Source organism: Synchiropus splendidus, chromosome 5, assembly GCF_027744825.2.
Source record: "Synchiropus splendidus isolate RoL2022-P1 chromosome 5, RoL_Sspl_1.0, whole genome shotgun sequence".
Taxonomy (NCBI): Eukaryota; Metazoa; Chordata; class Actinopteri; order Syngnathiformes; family Callionymidae; genus Synchiropus; species Synchiropus splendidus.
In genome coordinates this window covers 14,382,057-14,395,761 of record NC_071338.1, presented here as the reverse complement: position 1 = coordinate 14,395,761, position 13,705 = coordinate 14,382,057, and the positions used below count along the sequence as shown (strand labels likewise).

At 41.6% G+C, this 13,705-nt stretch overlaps 1 protein-coding gene across 13 annotated transcripts in view; it reads right to left on the bottom strand.

Moving 5' to 3' along the window:
- The window catches only part of neo1a (neogenin 1a), a 126,860-nt gene that overhangs the window by 23,490 nt on the left and 89,665 nt on the right, over positions 1 to 13,705 (bottom strand). For 12 of the 13 annotated variants that reach the window (XM_053864374.1, XM_053864372.1, XM_053864379.1 and 9 more), the window contains 5 exons: positions 5,721 to 5,955; positions 3,772 to 3,926; positions 1,522 to 1,670; positions 514 to 652; positions 28 to 77 (listed from right to left, as the gene is read on the bottom strand). In XM_053864374.1, the coding sequence (XP_053720349.1) occupies positions 28 to 77; positions 514 to 652; positions 1,522 to 1,670; positions 3,772 to 3,926; positions 5,721 to 5,955 (728 nt within the window). The remainder of the gene's footprint in view (positions 1 to 27; positions 78 to 513; positions 653 to 1,521; positions 1,671 to 3,771; positions 3,927 to 5,720; positions 5,956 to 13,705) is intronic. The other variant, XM_053864373.1, reaches the window with a different exon arrangement.

Sequence of the window (13,705 nt, the reverse complement as noted above, 5' to 3'; positions counted from 1 at the left end):
CAAACAAATCCCGGAGTCGTGTCTCACCTTTGAATTTTGGACCTCCAGTGTGAAGTTTTGAGGAGCAGCACTTGGTACTGGAAAACAAGGGGGGGGAGAGTTTGAAACTAAATATGACATTACTGGAAACAGCTCTACTTCAAAGTGAAGAGGAAATGTCACTAGTGAAAAATGAGTCAAGCTGCTTTCTCACTGCATGGTACCGACTCAGCTCAACCTTGTACGTGTTCTTTTTTTTTTTCCACAGTTGTCATAGCAACGCTGCATGAACCTGCCTTGATGTCATCTTCCTGTCTTTTTTTTTAATTCTCTGGATGAGGTGTTTGAGAAAAAGGCAGCTAGATGTCACACTGATGCAGACAAAAGGAAAGTTGTGGAATTTCAAAGTGTCAAACAACTCTTTTTGTGCAGTACTAGGTTTTTATATTTCGACTTTTAACCAGTAAGTCTGAAATATAATAACAGTACCAGGCGTGGAAAAAAAGACATGAATTGTTTTAGCGTCATTCTGACCATCAGGCAAAGTCCGAACGACGACATCTTCGGTGGAGACACCAGGTCCATGCTTGTTGTTGGCCACCACACGGAAACTGTACTCTGTGTTCTTCTTCAGGTTGTTCAAGACGTAGGACTGACTGTCTACGTCAACGTCCTGAGAGAGAGAGACACACACAAGCAGAGACTAAATAGAAAACCAAACTCACACTAAACATCACATCTAGTGAATGTGCAGAAAAACTTGTCAAAAGATCTAAAATACTTGATTGAGACAGAAATAGATATTAAATACATAGCAGTTTATTCAAACAGATTTATTGAGTTAGAATTTGAGCTCATTAGTTCTCAGAGGCAGCTTTGGAGGAGGAGACAAAACTGCTCCAAATACTTTGGCAGCTGCGGCAATTACTCACTTAGACATAGCAGCCACATAATGTCGAGCTAATTCTTTGTCTTGACATTTCCAGTTTTCATTATTCTGTGTTAAAATGTCACCCTACGTCTTTGTTTAACAAACCGGGGAGAAGCAACGTGCCAATTTAGAGAAAGCCATGTTGCATTTTCAGCTGACACTAAAAACAATGACGCCTGGAGATGTATTTGTTGTTTTGTTACTCATCACGTTTGTCCCTTCTCGCTCTGCGTCTTCCTTTCACCTGTGCATTTTATCCCTTTTTTTCAACCTCATCTCTAGCTCTCTTCTCCGGGGAGCGGAGGCTTCATTACTCAGTGTGCTCACTGACGCCTCATCCATTATCATATTAAAGCTTTTTAATGCCTCGCTGGCATGTGTGCCACTGAGGCTGAGGCCTTCCAGATATTGCACCAGCCACCAGAGCACCGCATCTATAGCTGTGGAGGGATCTGCTTTCTCCTTGTGTTCCACACCAGCCAGCTAATAACATCAGTAAACTGTCGAGGGCATCAGTTCAATTACATGTCTATGGTGTTCTTTTCAAAACATGCGCCGCTCCAAACTTCAGACTCATAAAGGTGATTCAAGACAGACAGAGAAGCTGGTACCTGCTCATTGCCGATGCTTTTGTCAGTGTAGTACAACTTGTAGGTGAGGATTGCTCCGTTTCCAGTCACAGGTTTTTCCCAGCTCAAGGAGACAGAGGTGGGTGTGTTGGACACCGCCTGCAGGTTGGGAGCAGGGCCAGGGACTTGGACTGAAGAAGAGAGCGGCACAAGAGTTTCAAAACACTCGCCTCATCACGGCTTCTGACACATACCTCACCTCCACCAGGATTTAACCTTGACACACTCTTTACTGCTAATACCTTTCCCCCAAACCGCTGAAGCACTTTCACCGTACATCAACGGTATTAGATAACAAGTGCGTTTGAGCAGGAGCTCATTCATCCAGCTCATTGTACTTGGAGGATTTCAATAAGTCAGCTGGACTTAAGTTTGGATCTTGAAATGCTCCACCTTTATTCCCAAAGGCTTCTTTGTTATTTTAATCCCCAACTTTGTGTTCTCCCTCCATCACTTTGTCTGGCAATTACACACGTCAGTCAAAACTGAAAGACACCTTTGGCGATACAAAGCTTTATCAATGCTACGCCACGGCACACGTAAAAATCCTCTAGATAACATGAGGTACGATGACTATAGTAACCTGTAATAATAAACTGGACATTTACCGAACATGTATAATTTAATAACACGCCTTCCTAATGCACACTGTGACAATCTAAATAATATATTGCGCGCCAGAGGGTTGATGGCGTTGCAACCAATTGAGAGTGGGATTGGCTTTACAAGAAAAACCCACCAGATCAACACATATCCTGTTGCATGTGCCAAGAGACTTAAATACAGTTGAAAGTTGAAATGAAATTCAAAAGTAATAAGATCACCAACAAAGCATGTTTACATCATGACCTACAGTGTGCAAGCTTTTTACAAACATCAGGAATTCATGTGACTCCCAAAAAGTGATGCAGGTCAAATGGGATTTGAATGATGAATCATGGGAAAGCACATAAATGTTTCGCATCCAAACCAGACTCCTTTGTTTTGCCACAGAGACGCTTAATTTTAACATACCTTTGAATAGGCACTGTTAAGCTACAATTTTGTGGCAAAGAAAGCCATTTACTCTCCAATAAGATGTTGCATTCTGGGCCACTAGCATGAGTGAGTTTGACAGCCCCGCTGTAAAGCAATGAGTCAAAGCAATTTACCCAGAACACCGAGGCGAACAAACAATGCTTCCAACGCTTTCTGGCTCAAAGAACGCCACAAGGCACAATAAAAATAGGACGTGGCTCTGATGTGGAAAAGTAGAAACAGCATCATTAGCATTAGATTCCTGCTCCAAATATATCAGCCGATCTCAGAACACGCCGTTCACAGTACAAGAAATAACACATCCTGGCAACCAGGCACATCCGAGAATCGCTGATGAAAGTTTTGGCAGAAAGTGTCTGTGTGGTTCTCGGCGAACAGTAAGAACAGTAATAACATCTATGCTCCACTCTGGCATGCACATGTAGTTCAACAGTTTGCTCGCCAAATGAAAACATGCTGTTCCCGAGCGCAGCCAAGATCTAGTGTACAGGTAAAGACCCCCCTTGTTGCTATCCCCGAGAGCCAGCAAATGACTGCTGGCCCACTTGTGCGTGCAGCTCCGTCTGCCCTTTACGCAAGGACATAGAAAATAGCAGTTGACCTAGAAAGTGACAATGACTGAGCAGCATCTGAGTTTGGGGGTGCAGGGGTCTCTAGCAGGACGGAGAACCGGGAAATCCCTCCAACAGCGCTTCGATAGCGCTGCCACGCACTGCAACTTAAGAAACACTTACTGCTCTATAAGCTCTGCAAACATTTAAATGGATGGAATTCTGATGTGGAGAATACACTATGTGGGGTGGAATAAGACCCAGATTACTGATGCCAAACATTCCGTACTTGGGTGAGCAGGATCTAGATTCAATATCACACACCAACGTAAACACTCATATACAGAGAAGACTTTATGAAGGAGGGAAGTAAACAAGAAACTTCACATCAGGAAAAAATATTGTGATTCTCCGGGCGGTCGTCCTGAAGGTGTGTGTCTGTGAACATCAGTCTGCCAGTTGGAGTCTGTTTGCAGTTTTTGTGGATGTGTGGAAATATTTGCGTATGCGACGGTTTATTTGCGCTGCTTTCAAGTGCATCCTGTTTGTTTCCGTTTGTCAACCGCAGTGAGTTTCCAACAAACTGGCCCGAGTTGATCTTTATATTGACGTTTCCTGTTTGTGGAGAGTGTGTGCGTCTCACCTTCAGCCTGGGTGGCCACTTTCAGCACCGCAGACGTTTCTCCTTGACCGTTGGCGTTGTGTGCCACGACCCTGAAGCGATACTTGGTATCTGGCATCAGGTTCTGGATCGTGACCTGCATCTCTCCAGGACGGCTGGTGTTTACTACTCTCTCCCTGACGTGAACACAAGAATACACACGGAAATCAGTGTCAGCACTACAATACACACCAAGGTGACATTAAACGTGGTAACCCCATCAAAGCAACAGGGTATCCTAATTATTGCATGGTTTCAAGGTCAACACGTGCTACAGCCAGCATGAAGGACTATTCAAGGACTATTTGTGTAGTATGTACAGCTGTTTTAACTAATTTATCCTTTTGATGTCATAAAAACACTTGCTCACCCTTATATTTTATATTTTGACTATGTCACACTTCTATTTTGCTATTTATATTATCATGAAATACTGATGTATTTTTATATAGAAAAAGTCAACTACATTTAGCTGCAGGTTTATGAGTTCCCACATTCATGTAAACTTTTACGACAATAAATTAAAGGTGAGTGAACTACCCCAACAGCTTAGTTTTGATGTTGTACATATTTGCAGATGATATCTTCATTGTACATTTTCACACACTCTTCAGAGTCAAACAACTCATTTATGACTTAAATTAATTATTAGATTCTCATTACTTTCTCATTTTGGAACATTTTGTAATGCTCCAGATTCTGCCACTGGAGTATATTATCCATCGCCCACATATGGTAGCTTTCTCTACAAAGATTACAAAGAGTCGGCTCCTATCTTTAGTGCCAATGTGCACATGTTCTTAAAACTGGTCATATCAATATGTGCTCCATCCCCGCCATCCCTCACAGGAAATATGGGCTGAAGCATCATCATCAATAATTTAGTTGTGTTGATAATTTGACCGTTTGATCATACTAATGACAGTGTAGGTGATTATTCATGATTTGAGAAAGCTACATTTTGAATTCAAAATTCGAACTCCTTTTCATCAGACTCTGCTCCGAGGCTCCGCCTCCACAGCGGCGAAGCATTGCTTTGGTAACTGTTCCTCATGACTCATTCACATTAAGAAAATACTTGACAACATCGTGATGAGTCAAAACAACAGAGACAATTATTGCTTCACATTATACTTATCACTAAATTATTTTATATTATAAGTTGAAGCACTTCACTTGCTATTTTGAAGCACTGGCTTGTTAGAACCGCAGATGGCTGAGGGGCTGGTTTGACGGACATGTCACCATTCCACCATCACAATGGGTCAGATAAAATGGTGGGATATGATTCAAGTATTCAACTCAAATGCTTTATGTCTGTGTCTGAGCTTTGAATTAACTGTTTGCAACCAGGGTGTGGTGGACACTGTTAAAACTGCTCCAGGAGAAAAATCTCCTACCCTACCTTTAATTAAATATACACGCGCTCCTGAGATGTATTATTTGCTTATTCATGTCAACATGACATTTTATAGTTTATTTAATTCAGTTTCACAAATAATAAAACATTAGATGACACAGATATATTAGTATATTATGAGGCCTCTTTAGTGACTAAATTGTCCTTCAATTCCAAGACTATGAGGCATCACAGTCATGCTGTAAGTACTGTACATATCATGTATATCACAATGGTTGATAATACTGCCATGTTGAGGTGTCTCCATGCACGTACTTAATCTTCCTACAACTGAATTTTGGTGTGTTTTCAGTTGGGTTCTTAAAACAATATTAGGCAAAGTGGATTGTCTGTTTCTTTTATTCACGATGAAGTAGACACCAACAGAGGGAAGACTTTGTTTTCTAATTAATAAACACTTAAAGCACTAAAGGCTGGTTCGAGACTCCAAACACGGCTTTGTAATGAAATGAGTGCACAGCATAACAAGTGTGTTAGTGGCCTCCTGGCAGCACTAGAGCGTGTCTTCTACCTGCTCGTGGCCTCCTGGCTGTAGAAAACAGAGTAGGTTAAATCGTCTCCGTGTGGTTCGGCCGGTGGGCGCCATGTAAGCTTGATGAAGCGGGTGGAGACTAGAGAAGCCACAACATCCCGAGGGGCTGAGGGAGTTGGTCCTGCTGAGCTGGTTACACCTCCAGAGCCTGGTGTTACATGGTCAGTAGTGTTAGGAATCAGTGAGGGGGGAGGAAAGGAGGGAAGGGCTATGTCTGGGAAGGGGTACGGTTAGAAGGAGGGAAGGGACGGAGAGGGGGATGACAAAATGGGTGGGGTTGGGTGGGAGAGTACAGGGGGTCGGGGACAGTGACGGGGATATCGCACAGGGGGCGTCCAAAATAGGTACAGTTCCAAGAGAAGGAGGAAAGGAGGTGAAATGGAAATGACAGTGAAACGAAAGAAAGGACAAACAAAAACAAAATAACAACATAACAAAAAAGACTTGTTGGCGTGACAAGGAAACACAGAAAACACTTCTACTACAATCACAGAGCTGACAAATAAAAGCACAATACGAGGGATACTAAACATGCAAATCTACACACAGTTCTCTAATGGAAGGCACAGACAGCAGACATTTTCATCAAGGGCCTTGCCTCCAATTATTTTTGCTACTCAAAAATGATTGGTCTGTTATTTCAGGGACACAAAAGAATGTTGTAACCTTGGCACCCGAGCACACCGGAGTCACTTAAAGATGATGCACATTATTTCAACTCGTTTCCACCAAACCACCAAACTGTTTTTAAAAAAGACTCTTGTTCCGCAGCCAGGCCACAAAAAAATGCTTGATTCGAGTTTTCCTGTCTTTGTGGCGAGGAGGTGGACTGAGCAGAGCTCTCCGCACTTTGAGAAACTGCTTCCCATTTGCCTGGCCAGAGAGCAAAGCGCATCCAGTCGGGTCGAAAGGCTGTCAACTTCTATGACATTTCCATTTGTTAACAGGTCAAGGAAAAACAAGTGCGGCTTATTTGTCAGGTCATGATTAAATGCTGCTCATTTGGCTTCTATCTCGCTCTTTTTCCTGAAATAATGATAAGTGAAGTATTCTCAGCATTTAAGGCTTTTTTCTCTTCTGTTGATTTGAAATTGTTATTTGCGGTAAATGTCACACGGACCTCACTTTGGGAACTTCTGGTTTAACTTTATGAGATAGGAAAGTGGATAATCAAATAATCAAAAGTCAGAAATTTAAAGCAGATCTCATTATTCTCCCCTGGGATGAAAATAACAAATAAAATACTGTAGTAAATGTGTATTTTTTGAAGACTTTGAGGAGCTGAAAATTCAATGACATTCATCAATACTGAGTCTGTGGGATAACCAGTTGGCATATTTCACCGAGTTTCAGAATGAAGCCCATTTGTATGTGATCTCGTACTGGACTTAAAATATGGCAATAATCCAGATGATCCACGTCGAGCAAAAACATCCAAATGACTGTACATAGAAGCGTTTACCGCAGCAGGGTTGATCAACAGTCGGCCTTCATATCTTCACACACACCGTCATCTGCCGGTAATTGACATGCTGTGCAGTTTCCACCATCCTTCTGACAATCTGTCTTGTACACGGCGGCACGTAGTTGTTACAGTAAGGAGGTGTCAGCTTCCCACCACCGCTGCCAAGCTCCATTCATAGCTGATTAATAGTATCATTAGTCACCGTGCCAGAGGTAATGAATGGCTGGCATGAAGGCTTAACCAGGAAGGTTACTCCACATCTACATAATAACTCTGGCTAAGCAAACACACCAGACAAAGGCTTCCATGGCAACACATTTACAGCAATATTTGATGATGATTTTTTTTTTTCTTTTTTCAGTAAATATGTCCACAAAACTCTACCCAACTTCTGATTTCTTTCGTCGTTCCAATGTAGGACTTTTAAGTTATGCCAAGCAGTGTTTTTTTTTTTTCAACTACTCTCAGTACACAGATAAAAGAGTCCACCGGTCCTCAGACGACACCTTCAGCAGAAGAGAGCAAATTTGCTGAATTAAAATATCTGCAGAAAGCACACACTGCACTCCAAATACAGACAGTCTTTCAGAGGGATTCAGCGAACCATCTGGAGCCCTGTGGAAAAAATGGTTTTCCCATGGTGTTCAAATCCTATTGCTGTCTGAGATTGTGGCAGCATACGGGACCAATACGGGATTATATTAGTGGCATGTCACAGTCCGGAACCGGACAATTAATCTCGGGATGCCAACTGTGTGGGAGCTGCTTGGAATTTCTGAAGCTTGGAGATATAAGGGAACAAGGGAACACTTACATATATATGTATATATATATATATATATATCTTTTCCTGAGGTGGAGCAACTCAAGCTTTAATTTAGTGCAGGCATGTATTTGTTTCAATCGGTTTGAGAAGCACTGGAACTGACTAATGCAAGGAAACGTTATTACACTATAAGTATACATTATGCGGTATGTTATTGAAAATAAGATGGTAACTAACATGACACAAAGGGGAAAAAGTGGAATAATTATGAGTACAATTGTTTGGACATTTTCCACGATAAAATACCTGAAAAACATCATTTGAAATGCAGACGGTTACCACAAGCAGTAGAAGAACAAAAGAAGCACGTCTCTTCCCAGAGGTCTCCATAAGGCTGATCTGTTCAAAGCCGTGGAAGATTTTTCTGGTTTGAATTTTTAGCTCACAAAATACAGCACTACAAAAGAAACGGAGGGTTCAAGCTTCGTGCCATGACCTGATCCCCATTTTCTCTCTTCCCGTCAACTGAAATGCAATTTGGACCACATTTCCCCTTAAGCATCAGTTACAGTGCTTTGATATGTTTTCCCTCTTCTCTCTGGGTGTCTCCCAAACCGTCCTCAGCCGCTCTCTGCTTTCCTACCACCATCAACTGAACCATTTATCATGAAGACACCCCAGCATTTACAAAGACACATTTAAAAAAAAAGCTGACAAACCTTGTGTTTCTGTTAATGATAACTTTCACGTTCTGACGTCACAACAGCTAATCTCATATTTGCAAATATAATCACCCCACTTTTTTTGTGCAGAAATATGAAAAATAAATAAGCATATTCGAGAATAACAGCAGCTTGCAGACTGCTTGAATGCAGCACTTCAACTTAACAAAAGGATAAAGGATGCCACAACAATAGCGATGAGACCTATATATATATTTTTTTATACCTCCTCGCCGTCTTCTGCAGGAATGTGACAGCTCCTGACACTCACTGAGCTCCCGCATCATCGTAAAATAACACAGAGTCATGACAAATGTTTCGCAAGTACGGGAAGACGAAAGACATGTGGGTGTACCAACAAAGCATTGCCAAGTTTTGTTTTTTGTTTAATTGTCAAACGCGGCTTCAAATACAACTGGGGTAATAAAAAAGCCAATTGCTCCATAAATGTATGCGTTACTGACTTTTGCCACTGACAGGAGAAGGCAGGAATCAGTTCACAGGGGGTCAGGGTTTGTCGGGAACATGAAAGTGTCTCTAGGAAGTGCAGGTCTCCTGACACCTTCACTGGGGAGAAGCGGAGAGAGATACTGTATCAGATTGCTCAGGGGCGGAGTGTAGCGGTAACACCACACCTCTCTTTTATAATCAGAGATTAAAGCAATGCTCAAACTTCACAAAGGCTCAACTCTGCCATGGTACTCCTACAATCTGACACGCTACCATAAAAACAGCATGCTGCTGACTCTCAAGAAAAATCTGTCAAAAAGCACCACTTCATATTCATTACTTTCCCAGGAAATGTTCCGACATGGTATGAGGCATTAAAGGACCTAAAACAAGAGCTACAGACATCACTGAAATTCCTTTAATTTTACACTGATAAAACATAACGGACATCAAAGACCTTTAAATGAAATGGAAAGCTTGGTGGTCAGATGGTCACAACGAAGCACGAGGAATGTTTGAAGTTAACGCCAGAGAAAGATGCTATTTCTGTACGTCTCCATACAAACACTGAATATATAGGCCATTCAAGAAAAGGAGGGGAGAAAAACAAACGTCTTTCTTGTTTCATGAAGCAGAGAGAATAATGCTTTTATAAAAAAAAAAAAAAAATGGGTCACAGATGTATTTTTGTTTCTTCTATCTCTTAACTCTCAAATGGTGCCGAAGACAAAAGGGAGATTTTTTTTAAAAGACTTGGCCTGATAGAAAGCTTCAGCTCCCACTGTGCGATTGTGAGCAATTTAAGCACACTACCCGAAAGCGTTTGCATAAGCTCGATGAGGAATCACAAAAGCTGCTTCTGAAAAACCCTGCAGACTTATATAGCTTGTTTTAATGCAGGGTTTATTTACCTTTATGAAAAGAAAACATTCTGCTTCCCCTCAAGAATAAAACCACTTTTGGAGGACTTGCATCTTCTTAAAATAAACCATGTTCTGCTCTTTTTACGTAGCAAAATAATAATGGAAGAAGAGTTTCACTCCTGTTCTAATGCAGCTTGTTATGGTGCTTTCCCGGAATATATGGCCACCCCATTCATTAAATGGTGATGAAACTAAGTCCTCCATGGAGGCTATGTTGTCAACGTTCATGTGTCTGTCAGTGAGAAAGCTTCATGAAATGCTGATAATGAGCTCAATTGTTTCGCTCCTGGCACCTGCTGCACCATTGACACAAAAGCAATCAGTGATGTGTCAAAGGTTAAAAAACTTATATAGAGATAATATAAGTGAAGGGTTGATGAGGTTCCATGAAACAGTGTCCTGTTCTGCAGAGGTCGTTGTCTGCTGCATCATCCTTGGCTACTGTTTCAATAAAACCTCGCGTCATCTCATCTAAGTACTTAGTGTCCACTGAAAATGAGTTCAGTGTTTCATGAAACCTCATCAGCCCATCACTAGACAAAAAATAAATAAACAAGTCAGCCACTAAATGATGTTGGTTGATGTCAATCAATGACAAACCACCACGACAGCACGGACACAAGCTGCCAGAGAACACACACGCGCTTGGAAACAACCATGTGATCGACAGCAGCTCTCTCAGACTGCATGCAAATGAAGCTCCTATTTCATATATTGACAACACCCCAAGCTTACATTTTGCTTTCTACAGTGACAAACCTACATCATATGCACCGCATGTTCCAGAGTCTGGCCACAAGAAAAGGAATGTGAAGCCTCTTGGGCTCCTCGTCTATCAAGCACATCAAACCAGCCTGAGATGCTCCAGAGCATTCCAGCAGCAGCAACAATCTCCAGGAAAATGTTTGCATTTCTGCTCTGCCTGCCTTTGTCTTTCTCCTCATGGGGGTACCGATACCATCCACCCTTCCAGTGGTGCTCACAAAGCCATTGATTTTACCAATAGCACTCACTTGCAACAGCAGAAATGTGTGTGGACTTGGAGAGGGCTGGAAAGGTCAAGTAAGATGTTTGCAGAAGTGGGAGCAGCTACTTTCCTCAGGGGAGTATCTCACATAAACAGTCCTTCTCATCAGACTTCAACCAATAAAACAGCCTCTCCGGGTGAGACCCTCAGCTTGGGGTCCATTTCCTACTGTGATGCTACTCCCCATTTTACTCCTAGTTTATGGGACTGGAGATGGGAGTGGGCTGCAACAGGAAAATAAAGCTGCGAGTACGGCGTTGCGGCGAGTCAGGGTCAGCCGCCTGCTGCTAAGGGAGGGTGTGAAAGGAAAGCCGTGTTTTCCTACTCTGGGGTTCTTTCATTAACTGTACCCAAGAGAACCGACTGTATCCAAGTTGCCATTCTTTTGTTGCGACAGTAAATATAGCACTGCATCGTGAGGAAAAATGGTTGTTGAAAACACGGCCTTCACAGAGTACTGACTCAGTACTCACTTTAACAAAGTGAAAAAAGAGCAGAAATCTCCAGTTTTATTTTATAGTAAATGCATTTATGCACCTCAATAATATTTAGATGAATTCTGAACATTCCTTCAAGTCAGTCTCAAACATCATGAATCATCGTCAGTATTTGTTTGAAGGCACATTAATCTCAGCATGAATCACCTTAAAAGCGCAGAACTAAGTTCTACATAAAACAATACTTTTGCTTTGAGGGTAATATGTACCAATCTGTATTTTATCACCCATTTTTGTTTCTGGTTTGAGGATTTGCTGCACAACTTTCATTAAAGCAGCACTTCACCGCATATTTATTCACCTCACTAAGCGCTCACTAAACACACAGCCGAGGTGTCCATTACACAGTGTCACAGTCTGTGCCGCTAGAGGACAAATAAAAGTGGAAATTTTCTGGTGTTTTAGTAATGAGTTTGAAGTCAGCGAGACACAGTTTGGCACTTTATTCTGAGGCGGTTTTATTCCCCAGTTGATGCTCATTAGTCCGAGTTCGACATGACAGAAACTTTTGTTTTGGACTCTCAGTTCTTTTTAGCTAATGAATGAATATTCATTAAACTTCAACATTTATCTTTAATAAAAATGCTAATGCCCTGCATGTGAAATATATTTTAAAGTAATAGCTTGATGGTGTTTCAGTATTCATCAGCGAAGCCTAATGGCGGGGAACATTTTCATAGGTAACTCAACAGACCTGCGGTCCAGGGGCCACATGAGGCCCTTTGGAAGCCCATGGTCAGACCCCTAATGATCTATTTTGTGTAGACCTTTCTATTCCGTTGTGTCTTCAAATAAACTCCTTCTTCTTTATCCTAGTAATAATTGTCATGTTTCATAAGCCTTTGCTACGCGATGTATTATTATAGTATATTATCCTCTGCCTGCATGGGTTCATTATTGCAATGCTGAAAAAAAATTCCTTTGACATTATACAGGAGCTTTCAGGAATGTTGCTGCTCCCTTTGGACAAATGACAAACAGAGGTATGAATTAAAAATATATGGGTGACTATTACAATCCATCAAAGGGTCCTCTGGTACTTCATTTGTTTTTATGGTTAAACTCTTGTAAAGCACTGAGATGCTCTCCAGACCTGAATTACATCAGACAAGCAATAAAAAGAGCATTTTTTTTTTTGTATAATGAGACTGAATCCATTTTACTTTTCCCAGATGGTACAATATTACATCACAATTGGAGAAGGCAAATACTACACTTAAAAAAGATCTCCAAATGTATACCACAAATAGAGAGAATCTTAAAATAAAATGTATATAAAATGATATTTTAGGCATATAATGTGCCAGCGTGATTACATTTTTTTACTTTTTATTTTCCCTTAATTTATCAGACTTTCAATTGAAGACACTTTGTCCCTCCTTGTTTCTTTTGGCCCCTCACAACAGTATAATGTGGCCCTTTGCACAGTTCAATTTCTCTCCCCTGGTTATCACCGACTCCTCTATTACGTGGGTTAAACTCTTCCTTTTATTTAGTGGCAGAATCAAATAGTTTGATTGACGACAACTTGACACAAAACTAGGAAGAGTAGATTCAGTAGACTTCAAGCGCATATTTGGAAACTAACCCGCCACACATAGCACCCTCAGTCCTCCTGCAGTCGGAGCACAGTGACCATATGGGCCCGCCTGTGTATCCCGGCAGAACATGACAAGTGTTTAACAGCCTCACATTCACACCGGCGCCTGCTGTTGAAGTTTTGGCCGGCAGAAAACATGAAGTGCTGTGCTGCACTGTGCTGACACATTCACATGCACACAACGTTACACGTTGCTCCTGTTGACCTAGCCGCGACCCTGCAAGCGGATGATGGAGCACACTGTATTCCCTGAAGGAAGCCCAAGCTTTCATTGCTACCAGTGGAGTTCAGCTGCGGGGACGGTCTTTTAGCAGCTTCTTCTCACGTCTTGATTTGAAATGGGAATAAAGGCGGCAATCCTTGGCAGCATGACTATCCACCATCTGTGGTTAGTCTGCCACATTGAGCTTCTGGAGTTTTTGAAACAGTTTTAAGAATTGTGTTTTATTTATTTATTTAAAAAAAACAAAAGAAAAACGTGGTTTGTGTTTTGTTCACTCTTGCAGAGGTCATA